At 50.9% G+C, this 14,929-nt stretch overlaps 3 protein-coding genes across 3 annotated transcripts; 1 reads left to right on the top strand and 2 right to left on the bottom strand.

The window, feature by feature from the left end:
• Positions 1–572: 572 nt before the first annotated feature.
• On the bottom strand, positions 573–4,740 carry C8Q69DRAFT_123346 (chimaerin). The gene is made up of 6 exons (XM_028625237.1): positions 4,392–4,740; positions 4,299–4,329; positions 3,711–4,244; positions 1,398–3,656; positions 1,245–1,340; positions 573–1,187 (listed from the first exon to the last, which is right to left on the bottom strand). The coding sequence occupies exons 1-6, from the start codon at positions 4,467–4,469 to the stop codon at positions 688–690; spliced, it is 3,498 nt and encodes a 1,165-aa protein (XP_028481273.1). The 5' UTR covers positions 4,470–4,740; the 3' UTR covers positions 573–687.
• Positions 4,741–8,178: 3,438 nt separating this feature from the next.
• On the top strand, positions 8,179–9,448 carry C8Q69DRAFT_481889 (ribonuclease E inhibitor RraA/Dimethylmenaquinone methyltransferase). Its single transcript, XM_028631627.1, has 2 exons — positions 8,179–8,386; positions 8,477–9,448. Exons 1-2 carry the CDS (start codon positions 8,327–8,329, stop codon positions 9,122–9,124), a joined length of 708 nt encoding a protein of 235 aa, XP_028481274.1. The 5' UTR covers positions 8,179–8,326; the 3' UTR covers positions 9,125–9,448.
• A 124-nt stretch (positions 9,449–9,572) lies between these two features.
• Positions 9,573–14,010, bottom strand: C8Q69DRAFT_531285 (multidrug resistance protein 1, 2, 3; the record flags this gene model as incomplete). Its single annotated transcript, XM_028633749.1, has 2 exons — positions 9,573–13,897; positions 13,951–14,010. The coding sequence occupies 2 exons, from the start codon at positions 14,008–14,010 to the stop codon at positions 9,872–9,874; spliced, it is 4,086 nt and encodes a 1,361-aa protein (XP_028481275.1). The 3' UTR covers positions 9,573–9,871.
• Between the last annotated feature and the right edge of the window lie 919 nt (positions 14,011–14,929).

The following is a 14,929-nucleotide window of genomic DNA, read 5'->3' on the forward strand; positions in this document are numbered from 1 at the left end:
GCTCAATTCATTTCTAGTAAAACACATTTCATACTCACCGCTGCTAAACGCTCAAAAGCTCGCTAGCTAGCTAACATGTTCAAACATTCGCTCGCAAATAGTTCGCTCGAGGAAACAAATCGAGAGGAGGCCAAGTTTGGTACATCGGGGCATGGAAGAAGACCACCCGGTAGTTTGGAAATTCACAAAGCAAGAAAAAAGAAGAAGAAACAAAGGAAAATGGGTATAATCCTGACATGAGCAAAAAGAGCACGTAGGCGAGGCCATCTCGTTGGGGAATGGCATGTCGCTGAAGGAAACTAGCTTCGAGCCTGCGGGAAGTATTAAAAAATGGTGAGCTGGTGTGGTAAAAAAAGCTCGTTCGGAATCGAAGCTGGAGGAGACATGCATGGGTATCAACCATGAGGGCGCTGTCGTGAATGAATACAGAAGCAAGAAAAGAGAAAATCCGCGCCATGATATGTACACGTTCTCCACCCCTGAGAGAGTCTTCAAATATGAAGCGTATCCGTAATTTCCCAAGGGTAAACTGAACAAGAGCACATTCAAATGTCCATGGACAAATCCAACCACTCCAATGTACGAAACCGACGAACGGACATCTCTGAGAAGCGATAGTGAAACTGATGCACTTTCGCGTTATGCGATCAAAAGATTCGGTCTGGAATGCCAGGCATGTCTTGTCGACTAGCCTTGCAGACCCATAAACACCTCCTGACAGTTTTCGACCAAGAACTTGAGGGCCTCGTTCTTCTTCTGAACATCGGTCATCTCACGCGCCAGACTTTCCGGCCTCATGATCGTGGGTGCGAACACTACAGCTATGTTCTGGCTGGTCATCAGATTCTCCGGCTCGCGCTCAACAACCCGTTTCAGATGGAACATCAGAAACTCAAGCACATCCCTGTGGACGCGCGGAAGTTTCTGGAGGCATTTCTGTAAAGCTTCAATGCGAGCAGATGCTGGCTCGATTTCGTTCGTCTCCAAGAACTCATCGTAGACATCATACGTGATAAGAGGCGTGGGCAGTTTCCGGAAGTATTGCTTAAGAGCAGAGGTGACGGCGTGTATATCTAGGTCCGGGTCCGAGATATCATAGTCAAGTGGGGAACGCTCAAATCCATCCCGGATCATCTGGGTAATTGAGCTGGCACCCGATTTACGGTAAATGCCCTCCATGTCCATACCTGAAAACGAAGACGGGTTAGTTTCTCTAGGAAATGTCTGAATTGTGGAAAGCCTACCTCGCAGCTCAACTTCCTGGATGCAGCGGGTCACAATGGCAGGAATGATACTCTTTTCCTGCTCCAAACGCTGCTCGAGGTCGACTCCAAACAGGCCTAGGGGTCAAGTTAGCATGTGATACTCAGTCAAATATACGTGTGTTGAAAACATACCAGTTCCAGCGGGCTCAGTCGGTCCATTAAGTTGGGTCTTGGGCGTAACCTGCTTGTTCTTCTGGTTCCCGAAGAAACCAAAGCCCTGACGGCTTGGGTCCTGCGTCTGAGAGCGTGGCAATGCAGAAACGGTCTCTTGAGCCGGTGCAGTTGAACTGTATGCTACAACATCCGGCTTGGGCTCGCTAGAGGAGAAAGCGCCCTTGAGGCCCTTGGTGACACCCTTGGCGACATTCTGGCCCCCCTTCTTCCAGTTGAATTTACGGGGCTGTCCCTTGCGAATACTGACGACCTGAGGACCAGGAACGATGGTTGCAGCATCAGCCTCTTCTTGGTGGATGTTCGTCGTCGAGATGGACGTAGATAAATCATTTGTTGAGGTCTTTAGTGCCTCGACAGCTGTAAGAGACTTTCCCTTTGAATGGGAATAGATTCCAAGGCCGTTGCCATGGTGGTTCTCCGTGGCGGTATTGGCTTTGTACAACTCTTGAATTTGAGATACAAGCTGGTTGTTCAATTCTGCCAACTGGGCGTTCTTTGACGACAGCTGTTCGAACTCTTTAAAACTCTTGTCCTTCATACGTGACAAGTCCGAAAGTTCCTCCAGCGTTTGGTTGCGTTTCTGGATCATCTCTTCAATCTGCGGTGTGAAAGAGTCTTTGAGCTGTTGGATTGCTTCGACAAACTCACGGAGGACGTTGCTTGTGAGCTTGCCGACATCCAAACCTCCGCCACCGCCATGCTTCTCTGCTTCAAGGTGATCCGTAAGGACCTTTAGTTCTCGGAGGACGATTTCCTTCTGCGCATCAAGGACAACCATAGTAGAACGTTTCTCGTTGAGCTCTGTATTGACCTTGTTGACATCAGCAGTGGCTTTAAGAGCGCCTTCAAGCTCCGCAATCTTCTGATCTCTTTCTAGTACTCTCTGGCGCTCCCGCTGTAATTCATGCCTCAGTTGGATTATTTCATCGCGAGGATCTGGAGAGCTGGCTATAGGACTGCTGTTGTCGAACGCAGACCCATTTGCAGGCGACCTGGGCCATTTAGAGTCCTTCGACAGACGCGAACCCTTCTCACTGAAGCTTCGACCGTGGCGGACGGAGTTAGACACCCGACGCAAAAAGGATTCACTGTGTATGTCCTCGTCTGTACCCAGGATGCGAGCCATGTCCTCGTCCATAGAAAACTCTCCCCCGCCGCTATAGTGAAGTAATGACGGAGAGGCCCCAAGGTCTGCCGGGCGTTGGGGATCAGACTGCGCCGACTCATTGCGACCATGCTGGGGGCGGTTCTCAGGGGAAGTTGGAACACCGCGCAACAGCGAACTAGTCTCTTTAGACATCTCTCCAGCAAGTCTAAAAGCGGAAGATTCCAAAGACTGCCTGGGCTCCCTCCCAATCCCAACCCTAGAGAGTGAAGTGGCGTCGAGGGACGAGGATGGAGATTCACTGCCAACCTCACCCTGGCCAGCCGGCGCCTTTACTGATGATGGAGAGCCCACTCCTTTGCGCTGAATCTGGTGCGTTTTGTTCTCGAGCGAGTCTCCTCGTTTGGGAGGATACTGCATACCTTGAGCAGGGTGCCTAAATGACCGAGCGGATTCGCTTGACGCATGCTCGTGGAGCCTGCGAAGTTCATGCGAGGGCCTTGGAGAGGCTGCCTCTCCACCTGAGCTGGCCGGCCTTGGGACAAACGCCTCAGATCGAAGGATGTCTCTGCTGAGATAGTCTGAACGATCAAGGTTCGGCACGGTGTTGGAGGTCGACATGCCTTCCCTAGTGAAGGCAAGAAGATCTGATTTGGAACTGTGAGCTGAGCCAGGGCGTCTGCCTTTTGGCGCGTCTTGCAGTTTGAATGTTTCACCGCCTTCATTGTTATTCTGTGAGGCGCTGCGCGTAGAAGTGTCTTGGTGTGTGCCAGCAAACTCTTCCTGTCGCCAACGCGTCGGATCAATGTTAGATGGTTCACGGCCCCTCTCCTGGTATGCAATATGTGGCGAGGAGCCGTGCGAAGGAGGCTCATAGGCCTTTCCTTGCAGAAACTCCTGTCTATCCTCGGCATCCTTATGGGAGGATCCATTTTGCGCCGTTTGAAAGTAACCATCCTGGTGAGACTGGGATGGACGCTCCTCTGGGGTGGGATCAAAGGCAACTGGTATCAAGAATTCCTCTCCAGCATCCGGTTCTGGTTCTGACTTCCGCGACAGGAGCGAGTGACGATTGGGAGCACGATATGTGCTTGAAGGCAGCAAAAGGTCCTCTGGATCATCTGAAATTAGCACATGTCTCATGCTCTTAATCTATGGAATCTCACCTTGATCATTAGCTTCGCGGCGTTGCGATCCTTCTGATATGCCGCCCTCTTGAACTGCAGCATGATCTGCCGGTCTATCTCTGGACGTCTCAGCAGACGTAGTTGCATAAACCTCGTCGCGAGGTTTAGAAGTGTCTCTCTGTTCGTCACGAGGTGGGATCGCCGGAAGGGATTTATCCAATTTTATCCCAGGAGGATTTCGCTTCGTCTGCTGAGTGGTGGTCTTCTTTTTACGTCGCCGTTGCATGAGTGACTCATGACAGTCCATGCAGAATATGCCCTGAGATGTGCGCGCATATCGCAAGTTCTCGATGCGTTTCTTGCAATTGCGGCATTTGAAGCAATTCGCACAGAAGGCTTGGTCGCCCGTCAGGATGGCGAGGTCTTCAATCTTGTTACCACATGAACTACAACTGTAGGTACAGTTGTTGCAAATCAGGGATCCATCTCCCAGCAAAAGAAGGTGTGCGTCGGAATCGAGAAGGGTGCCACATGTGTTACAGCGGAAACAGTCAATATGCCATCTATTTCCAGCTTCGGGGATTGTCAGTTGCTTGAACATAACGTCAAGAGGGAGGCTCTACTCACCTAACTCAAAAGCCTTGCCTTCCTCGAGAATCTGCAAAGACAATGTCAGTCACGTTTGCGGTAGAGGGTCGATCTTCTCCCAAACAATCATACCTCTCCACATCCTTTACATGGGAAGGGGACATCCTCCTGATCCATAGGAGATTCAGGGTAACCGGCCGGTGACTCCATCTTTGGCTGTTCTGCCCTGTCTTCTGTTTTGTCTGTGTCCTGACAAGTGTTCGTTTCCTTCTTGGTGCTTGATCACGTTCCTAGGCACGCCTTAGGAGACGCGGCTACTGGGGTCACGTTTATGAGGAACCGGTTCCAGGAAGCATTCGAGATACTAGCAACCGGAAGCGAAGGCAGGGAGGAAGACCGCAAGTTTGTCGAAGACAAGCGTTCGTACGAGGGCAGGTTCCGGAGTGCTGAGCTAGAGGCGCGCAATGTCGAGTGAAGGGAGACCCGCCAACAACACCGGTAAAGATACAGACAGTGCGATTGGCACCGGGAGAGGGGTCCTGCGGCCAGGTGCTTTATGCGATGTGATCATGAAACCTAAGAAACAGAGAGAGAGGTCAGGTTCGTACCAACAAGAAAAAATTGCAAGCCGATAGGTGAACCAGTTCACGTCCGGACTCTGGGAGATGTGAGAACGTGACAAGACCCCTCTGGAGCGTCCCGCGGGTCTCTCAACCACAGACCATGGACCGGGGGACGTGCTACTGAAGAGCGATGACACTGGCAGGGACACAGTATGCAGAAAGGACCGGGGATGTCCTTACAATCGACATAAAGGGAAGATGTTTCGGGGAACCCAAGGGAGCGGCGCGCGGTGGTTCGGCTTCTGGTCCCTCGATGCGACACCAGAAGGTGCAGGTCCGGTATGTTTCGAGCCTCACACCACAGCGCTTCCGGATCCAAGGGAAGCTTTGCAAGGTGAGGATCGTCCTGTATCGGAGATCGCAGAGGGATGGCAAGCAGGTTGCTCGTGTCTGGAGCGATATCGTGTGGGGGAGGGAGGAACGGGGAAAGGAGACAAGAAGGATGATGAATTGGCAACAGTCGGCCACGAACCAGCGGTTGAGTCTGGACTCTCACCCCGGTCAAGAGCAGAGCACCCAACCCGACAAGCAGAGGGCGTCGCAAGCCACCACGAGCCGCAACGAGGGGGAATTGACCGCCAGAGCAGGAGGTTCTGATTCGCACTTACAGAAAAGGACTTTCTGTTGTAGAGAGTACACCACTTTGTTGCTAACAGTGGAGCGGTTTCAAGGTTGGACAACGAACGTGCTGCCGGCCCACTTGCGTACCACCAGAGACGCTCAGACCGCAGTCTCTCTTCTCCTCTCAGTGTTGTTATGTTGTTGAAACTAGATCGTTAAGGAGAGGCGGAAAAAGGGATTATCACCGGCCAGATGAAAAAGGCCCTGTTGGCGACAACACCGCAGCCTTCCGCCGACCTAAGAATATTTAGAAATGGATAACTATGCGCCCGCCGACAGTTGGTCTCTCTGTAATGCCAGGGGCCGGCTGGTCAAAGCGCGCGTGCTGTCTAGCTAGCTGCTAACGAGAGCTGGTCTGAGTTGAGTGGAATGCGGTCCTCTCAGTCGTTGGCGTGCGCAATAATAGGCAGCGGTAGGGGATGCACCGGCGTCAGACTATGGGCCCGTCGCTGGCGCGGAGATCACAGGAGTATCTGACCACCCGTGCCTGGACCAGAGGCCAATAATAATAATAATGACAGCCAGAGCGTCTCTGAGTCTGAGATAAAGCTGGATTGCTTTTATTATTGTCTTGTCTTGCTTTGCTTCCACAGCGTCCGCAACGGAAACGCGGAAGTGACGGCAGACTGGTCTGTAATAAAGACCAAAGCAGGAGAGAAGTAAAGAAGAAAAGAAAAAAAAGAGATAGTGCTCGATTCCAGAGAAGGATTCACTATTGATTTTCCCCCGGCTTCTGGGGACAAGTAGTCGAAGGAACAGGAATGTCGTTAGGGAGAAGAAGACGGGACCTTCGCGATGGGCAGAATGTTGCGCCTTCAAGCCTCACGTGGGCGCCTCTGCAACTTTCTTTTCTCTATGCCGACCGGTGGATGCTGGAATGAACCACAGCGACGATTGATATGAATGCCATTATTATTGTTCCGTTTCAGCTTCGAAGGTTAGGTTACTGGAATCCTCTCGATGGTCTTGACCCTTAGTGGACCCGAGCTCTGTTCTGTTCGTGGCGGTGGACCCGGAGGCGTCGTGGACAGAGACGTTAATTGTGTATTTCTCCTTGTTCACCTTTGAGACAACAGGCGGTCGACCGTGTCTTGGGCTGACCCTTTCCATGGGCGAATTTCCCGCGGAACCAATGAACAATCGGATTGGCGATGGACGAGAAATACTGATGTTCTTGAAGACATGGGAAGAGGCCAGCTGAGATAATACTACCCATGCTCAACCTTGAATCCTCAGGCCTAGTCTAGCTAGCTAGATGTTGCTGTTGACGCAGGAACCATCTTACGGCGCATCGCTACGTTGCATTATTCTCGTCGAGATCTCGCGACGCCAGGCGCAGCACTTGCAGCCCGTGGATCGCAGCGTTGGCCATTTGGGACCTGACCGAGGGCGCCTATGTGCCTCTAGTTCCAACCGTCGCATCATGCCCGAAACGGTAAGCTAAATGAAAGCGCGTTCAGCCCTCGCGGCTTCAGGGGGATCTGGCGCGACTCCAGACTCCATACGGAGTATTATACGCCATCGTGGATGCTTGCATGAGGGCACGCTGGTGTCAATGACTATCGGCCACTAAAGAGCCGATGCAGGGACACAGAGACGAATCTACCAGGATCACTCACTCCCACCCTCGGCTCGATCATCCTCGTGCCCTTTTGCCATTCTGTCTTCACTCCGGCTTTCCTCTCTTCGAACAATCCGTGGATTCTAGCGCAAGGAACCTGAAACTATAATCACGTGTCACAACATACTTTAACAGGCGACCCTTTCAATGGCGATCCCAATCCCACCTCGAATATGCATGTGGCAAGCTGAAGGGACGGCCCGGACGGTTACAGGGCGCTTTATTGGGACACCAGGCTCTAGGTTGGCCGATTCGCGTTGCCGTACGAGTCGTGCTTCAGCTCCAGATCTGAGCTGGCATTGGAATCGGACATTGGAATCGGATAGGGTAGTTAGCGTTGATAATATCGCTTGAGAGTCGCCAGGACTTGTATACTTGGTTGCATTCTCTCTTCGATGTTGTCTCCTCATACAACAACGCTATCATCCTCGTCTGTGATGATATATACGCCCCTAGGTTCTATGTGTGTGTAATACAAGCAATGTGCCAAGTTACATAGTTTTCAGCGCTAGCCCCGGTTCGAATGGGTTATTGCCCGGAAGGGCTCTCTTGATAACCCTTACTTCTCGAGGGATCAGCATAAAAGAACATCTTAAAAGGGTCTCGTCTGTTTACGCTATTCTCGCTACGAGCAGGTAAAAGGTTCATTGCACATTATCCTCTTCCTTTCTTTTCAGTCCCTTTATGGTGAACGGAGGTTAATAATAGCTTGAACCGAAACCTAGTACATTCTACATTGCAAAAGCGAACTGGAAAATTGTTTGCTGCGAAAAGGTCACCTTATTATTTACTTCCGCGGTCACGAATGTAGTGTATATCCAACTCTCCAGGCTCCCAGTTTACTGTATGCCCTTTCATATCGCTAGCTACCGGTGTCGATTTCCACACAAGAGGAAAACACAATAAGATAAAAAATGAAATCCACCGGAGTAAGTATGAAAAGTAACTACTGAGATGGCATACAAAAATAAAAAGCATGCATGTCATGGCCCCTCGGGAAAATCCCGGCTTGGCAAACGGACCCGTCCATCTGAATAATGGCTTCGCATCCGAAGTTAACTACTGCTTTGTTTTCACCTTTCGCCGACCAACGCCGGGACCGTAAAGGTATCCACCATTACTATTGTTCTTATTGATCGCATCAACTATCAAACTCGATTGTTATTATTAATATTATTATAAAAAAGCAACCCATCAAAAACATGGCCGGAAAAGCAAGCCCTGCGGTCCTGCGTGCTCTTGGCCGTTTCGCCTCTTGCGATGTAAGATTAATCAATCAAATCAATATCTCTCCTCCGTGTAGTATACGGAGAGGACGGGAAGAAAGGAAAACAGCTAACTTTTCCCCCTAGGTCGGCGACGCTCTTCTGCGTCTCAAGGTGCCCCATGGCGGATACCTCTCGGGCCTCAAGATGTATTCTCCCGAATACATGTCCGGCTCCAGCAAGATATTCGGACCAGCATACACCGTCCGCATGGTACATGCATCTGACAAAACGTCGCCTACACCACCTGGCCATTTCGCAGATTCCATCCCCTCCGGCAGTGTGGTTTTCATCTCGCAGCCCAAGGGGGTGATCAGCGCCTGTTGGGGCGGTCTGATGACTACTCGTGCCAAGTATCTCGGGGCTTCAGGCGTGGTGATCGATGGCCGGTTCCGCGATATCAATGAGCATCGCGAGATGGGCATGGGTCTGTTTGCGAGGGGGGTTGGTGTTTTGGGATCGAATGGCTTTACGAGGTCTTCTGAATTGAACGTGCCAGTTGAGTATGAGATCGAGGAGTTGAGCGGGATAGAGGGCCAGGGAAAGGTAGTGGTTAGTGTTAATCCGGGAGATATTATTCTCGGTGACGCGGATGGAGTGGTGGCCATTCCGCCGGAGAAGGCGGAGGAGTGTTTGAAACTCTGTGAGGAGAGGTTTGAGATCGATGCAGAGACGAAGCGGTGTTTGGATAATGGAGAGCCTATGGGTCCGACTATCAAGAAGTTAAGGAAGTAGAAGAGTTAGAGCAGTTGAGGGTGTACCTAAGTGTGTATCGGACATTCTATTTCCCACTTGACATATCCTTTTTAAACCGATCAATTCCGGGGAAGCAGACTTTTGTGGACCTTGTCATATCGATAGATCACTCGGACTTCAAACAGTTTGTCTTTTATTAGAGGGAGACTACTATTCTTAAGATACAATCGTCGAAAATGCGACTGGGGTCTTCTAGAAGCTTAATAAGAAGAGCGGTCGGGAAAATGTCAAAGTTCGGAAGCTAAATGTTTATATTCCCATCGTTGCAGCGAAATTTGTATGTACAATCATAGTCAGTGACACGATTATCGAATTCCATAACCCGTAGCTTCGATGCTAAATGACGATAGTATTCGTCTAAAACCTACTGAACTTCATCACGACTTTCTAATCAGAAAGAGAACTATGGCCCATATCAGATACATTGGTACCAACTATCGAATTTCACGTAGATTATGATTGAAATGTCCTATGCGTTCCTGGAATCATCTGTAAGATGCGATTCTATCTAACTATGGATACTATATGTCTATGATCGTCCTCGATGCATTGTATATATGTATACTAGGTAGGACTGAACATTATTGTTGTGCAAAACGCCCATCACGCCGATTAACCCCATGATTAAAGTCAAGATATGGTTGGATATCAACAGTACGAACGGGAAAGAAACGTTCACCTCCACGAGGTCCCCCCTTCCATTCTTCATTGTTTGATGCAGTCTCGTCATGTCTCCAGAGACTGGTGGATCACGCTCGTCCTGTAAGTCTCGCTGCGCTCGATCAGCTCGGTGTGTGTGCCCTGCTCCACGCAGCGACCTCCTTCGATGAGGAAGATCCGATCCGCGCGATGGATGGTGTTGAGACGGTGAGCGATGGCGACAATGGTGGTGTGCTGCGCAATCATGGCCAATGCTTCTTGAATGCGCTTCTCAGACTCGACGTCTAGGGCACTGGTGGACTCATCGAGAAGAAGGAGTCTGGGCTTTCGAACAAGAGCTCGAGCGATTGACAGTCGCTGTCTTTGACCACCGGAGAATTGCTTTCCGTCTTGACTGCACACAGTCTGATACCCATTGGGAAGGGACATGATGACATCGTGGATATTGGATAGACGGCAGGCTTCTTCGATCTCTTCCTGAGTGGCCTCGTGGTCGGGACGAGCTCCCAGACCGATGTTGAAAGCAACGGTTCCTTCGAACATGACGTTCTCCTGTGGTACAAGGGCGATGTCATCTCTGAAAGAAGTGCCCGTCTGCTTGGTGATGTCGACCCCGTCGATGATGACTGCACCCGAAGATGGACGGTAGAAGCGTTCGATCATAGCGAAAGTTGTCGATTTTCCAGAACCACTAGGACCGACCAGAGCGCAGAATTTTCCAGCAGGAACCTCCAGAGTCAGGCCATCGAGGACCTTCTGGTCCGGTCGAGAGGCATATGTGAAATGGATGTTTTGGAGTCTTACACCGATGCCATTCATTGGAGGCAAACCGGGGGACTCACTAAGGTACCCCTGGGGACGCGCTTCAACGTCTTTCACCTTCTCGTCCACCACATCCACGCCCCCCTGGGGCTTTATACCAAGCTCATCTTCCGCTGAGTGTGAAGTAAGGAGACCAACGATATTGCTGGTTGCCACTCGTGCCTTCGAGACGTCTGGCGCCAGTGCGAACATCTGCCCGCAGGACTGCGTACTGAAGAGCAAAGCCGGCAGCACAATGAAGAATTGAGTCTGCGAATACTTTCCCTCAGTGATCTGTCGAGATCCCCACCAGTAGGCGAGAGCATAAACGAGGTTACTGATACTGAAAGCGAGCGAAAGCCACACATTGCTCCACGCAATAGCCTTCATTGTTGCTCTGTAGGGACCCTGCAGTGATCGACTGTATACCTGATACACCTCATTCTCTAAGGAGAACGCAGCAATTATCTTGATATTGTCGACCGCCTCAACAGTTATCGCGGTGGCATCGGCAAACGCCTTCTGATGCCGCTCCGCAAACTGCGCTTGGACCCTCAGTCTCATAATACCAGCAGATAGAAGAACGGGGATAGTTGCCAACAGGACAACCGAAATCTTCCATGCAATAACGTGCGAGATGACAATTCCGGCAACCAGGTTGACGGATGTGGAGAACAAAAGACCAATAGTCGTTCCCGTCAACCCACTAAGAGCAGCTGCATCGCTTGTGATATACGAGATCAGGGTACCGGGCTTGCGGCCATCTGAACTGTGCCAGTGGAGTGTTTGCCGCAGCAGAGATCGTAGTGACAGGACGCGGACACGGTACAGAATTTTTTCGGCCGCCCAGCCAAATGCAGTACCGTTAATAATAATGGCAATGAATTCCACCATGGCCATCATAAAGAATAGACCTCCATAGAGGTTTCCGCTATGCCGAATGCTGGGAGCTCCTTTGCAGGGGCTAAGACTGCCAACGGTGTGACCGAAAATTATAGCTTCACCGGAATAACTACCTCCAACCACACAAGATGTACCGAGTCCCACGAAGATATAGAGCAAGTTAGGACGGATGAGGGGGAAGATGGTCTTCATTGTAAACCACAGAGAGCGCTTTTCTTTGGGCTTTTTCTCTTCTTTTCCTCTTGAGGCCGGTGGCGAGCTTTCTGTGACAACAGCCTTCTCGTCTGCTGAGGTATCAGAACCAGAACCGGACTGGAGCACCAAGGCCTCCTTGTCCAGTGATGCCGCTTTGATGTGCTCCTCGCTAGGTTCTGATCGAGTGACCGAATCTACAGCTGGCACAGTATCTGCAACGGTGAGTTTTCCAAGGTTTTGCAGTCGCACCATGCCCGCATAGACGCCATCTTGAGCGACAAGCTCCTGATGTGTTCCCTGTTCGACAACTTGGCCCTTTTGCATGACAATGATATTATGAGCATCCTTTGCGGTAGCCAGACGATGAGCAATTGACACTATCGTGACTCTATCCGATACTTTTGCCAGGGCAGACTGGATCAGTTGCTCACTGGTCGAGTCCAATGCAGCCGTAGCTTCATCCAAGAGAAGAAGACGCGGTTCGCGGACAAGCGCACGGGCAAGGGCGATTCGTTGCTTCTGTCCACCACTCATCTGGTTTCCTGCTGCACCGACATTTGTGGCAAATCCATGTGGAAGAGCCTCAATGAAAGTCAGCGCGTTTGCTGTGCGGGCGGCTTCTCTCGCAAGATTGACAATTTCAGAGACCGCGGGATCGAAGGAGGAAAGGGCTTCTCCTTCTGAGGAACCATCCCGGATCTTCTTTGCCAGGTCCGGAAGAGTGGAATCGAGGAGGAAAGGAGCCAGGTGTTGGTGCTGTTCTGCGGCAGAGCTGACAAGACCGTGTGCAATATTCTCCAGGATAGATCTATCGAGCAGTGAAGGTTCCTGCTGGACGAGACCAATGTTCCCTCGTAGATATTTGACGTTCAATTCCTTGTAGTTGCGGCCGCCGATCACGATCTCTCCATCTGTAGGGTCATAGAATCGCTCTAGAAGAGACACAACTGTCGATTTTCCACCTCCGGATGCTCCCACGATAGCGGTATGCTTGTTCGGAGGGATCTTGAAATTGACGCCCTGTAACACAGTGATCTCCGGACGAGAAGGATAGGAGAATCGGACGTCTCTGAATTCGATATCCTCCGTCGCAAAGGATGCGGTTTTATCACCCTCAGAGGAGGTACCATCAATTGCCGATTGCCGGTCAATGGTCTCAAACAGTCGTTTCGACGCATCTGCAGCAGCAGCAAAAATATGCACGAAGGGCGCTACCTGACTGAGAATGAAGGAGGCATCGAGAAGAACGAATATAACGGTATAGACGGCTCCAACTGTTGTTCCCGACTCGTTCTTGGCTACAGCATCCGAAATCATCCTACTGCCCTGCCAGAAAGCGAGAGCATTGGACGAATATGCGATGAAATAGAGCAAGCCTAACTGCAGTGCATGCGTAAGGGCCTTCTTGACTGCGTCCTTGCGAGACTTGCTAAGGTGCGCAGCGAACAGGGCCTCGAGACGCTCATTGGCATTGAAGGCGTGCACCAGTGGCAGATGCGACAGACTGGACGATGCAATCGAAGTAGCTGCATTGACATGCTCTGCCATTCGTCCGGCATATTTCTTCATGTAATGGCCACCCAGGAATGCCATCAGGAAATAGCAGGGCACGACTGACACGAGCATACCGGCAATAGCTGCAACCTTGATGAATGCAACGACATACGAGGCTGTGAAGTAAGAGAGGGTTGATATATAGATACCAACTTTCTCAGAAGTACCTGATTGGACTACCTCGATGTCCGCGACAAGGCGCGAGACGACATCTCCTGGGGGCAGAGAATCGATAAAGGCCGCCTCTTGCTTTAGCACACTGTCGAAGTATCGCTTCCGCAGACGCCTCACCAGGCGTTCTCCAACCAAGCTCCAGCATCCCGTGTGGAGGTAAATGAAGCCGAAATTTGCGATGGTGATGTAGATCACATACAACACCTTCGTGCGTACGCTGTCAGTCAAGGCAGACTTGTTGGCTGTCGTTGCATCGCATGTGGCCGAGTTCATGTCATTGACCAGCTGTCCGAACAGGATACCCAGCAAAGGGAAAGGAATACCGGCTGCGATAGCAAAGATCAATCCGCCGATTACCAGGAAAATATCCAGAGGAGTCGGATCCGACGAAAAGAGCAAATGGAGATAAACGAAGGTTTTCCGGAGGTCCTGCTTCGTTGGAATATATCTCAAAGGCGACCACCACTTAACCAGCTGTTAGAGCAGGTAATGCGCGACAGGAATAATATTGGACATACCGGCTTTGGGCCACCTTGCACCCCATTGTTCTTCTCATCTTCTGGTGCTTGTTCTGACATCTTGTCGGCCTGTTTCTCCAGGACTTACACGGCCATCAACCCCTCTTTGCGTCTAGGATAGATGAACACCGCTACCAGCTACCTCTGTCAATCGCAGGGAAAGCGAGGGAGCCCGTTGAAGACGCGAAATCGGGTTCCTGCAGCTTGGTGAGGGGTCTAATTCTCAGAGTTCTTTGTCCCACGGGGTCCGTCGCGTTTTCCAAAGAACCACCAGGGGCGACTCCAAGTCTCTAAGAGCGCCAGTCGAACGCCAAGAGAGCTGCGCCTGGTTAACGTAATAATAGGGATAACGATCAATTCATCTTCTGCGACTGCCGGAGCAGACAAGAAGAGTCAGTGGATTTCTTTTTTCCTCGTGGCAAAAGATCTGATAATCTCGCGAGACCGCCATCGGAGAGATCGTTCTCCGCCATGGACAACCCTCAGAGCTGCCAAGGGACAGTACGAGCAATTAGTCGACTCTAGTCTACTAGTGATGCGTCTGTGGAGCTGCTGCGTTGCCAGAAGAAAAGAAACCACAAGGAGCTGTCACCCCACAGAGCTGTAGGCCAGATCTTTTCTTTTTTTTTTCTCCCCTTCCTTCGTTGCGGACACTGATTCCTGGCTAGTGGCTTGCATGGGCTCCATAGTGGTATCTCGGTATGTAACGAAAACACTACTTCGTCCTACTATTGAGGGAGCTGTCCAGAGACCGGCAACAGATCTTCAGCGTGACCTCTGTTAGAGCGGCATCAAAAGATGTGGAGTTATTAGTTTACCAAAGGGTGGCATCGCGCCCTCCACATCGGAGAAGATTCTTCAGACTCGGCCGCTAACAGGGCGTTAGACACGGTAGAGCGGCTCTAGAAAGTTATCCATCTCATCAGATAACTCTGTTCGCCTCTTTAGTGTCATTTAGTGTCTCCGCTTCGAGGTATGG

The sequence above is a fragment of the Paecilomyces variotii genome (genome assembly GCF_004022145.1).
Source record: "Paecilomyces variotii strain CBS 101075 chromosome Unknown C8Q69scaffold_18, whole genome shotgun sequence".
Lineage (NCBI taxonomy): Eukaryota > Fungi > Ascomycota > Eurotiomycetes > Eurotiales > Thermoascaceae > Paecilomyces > Paecilomyces variotii.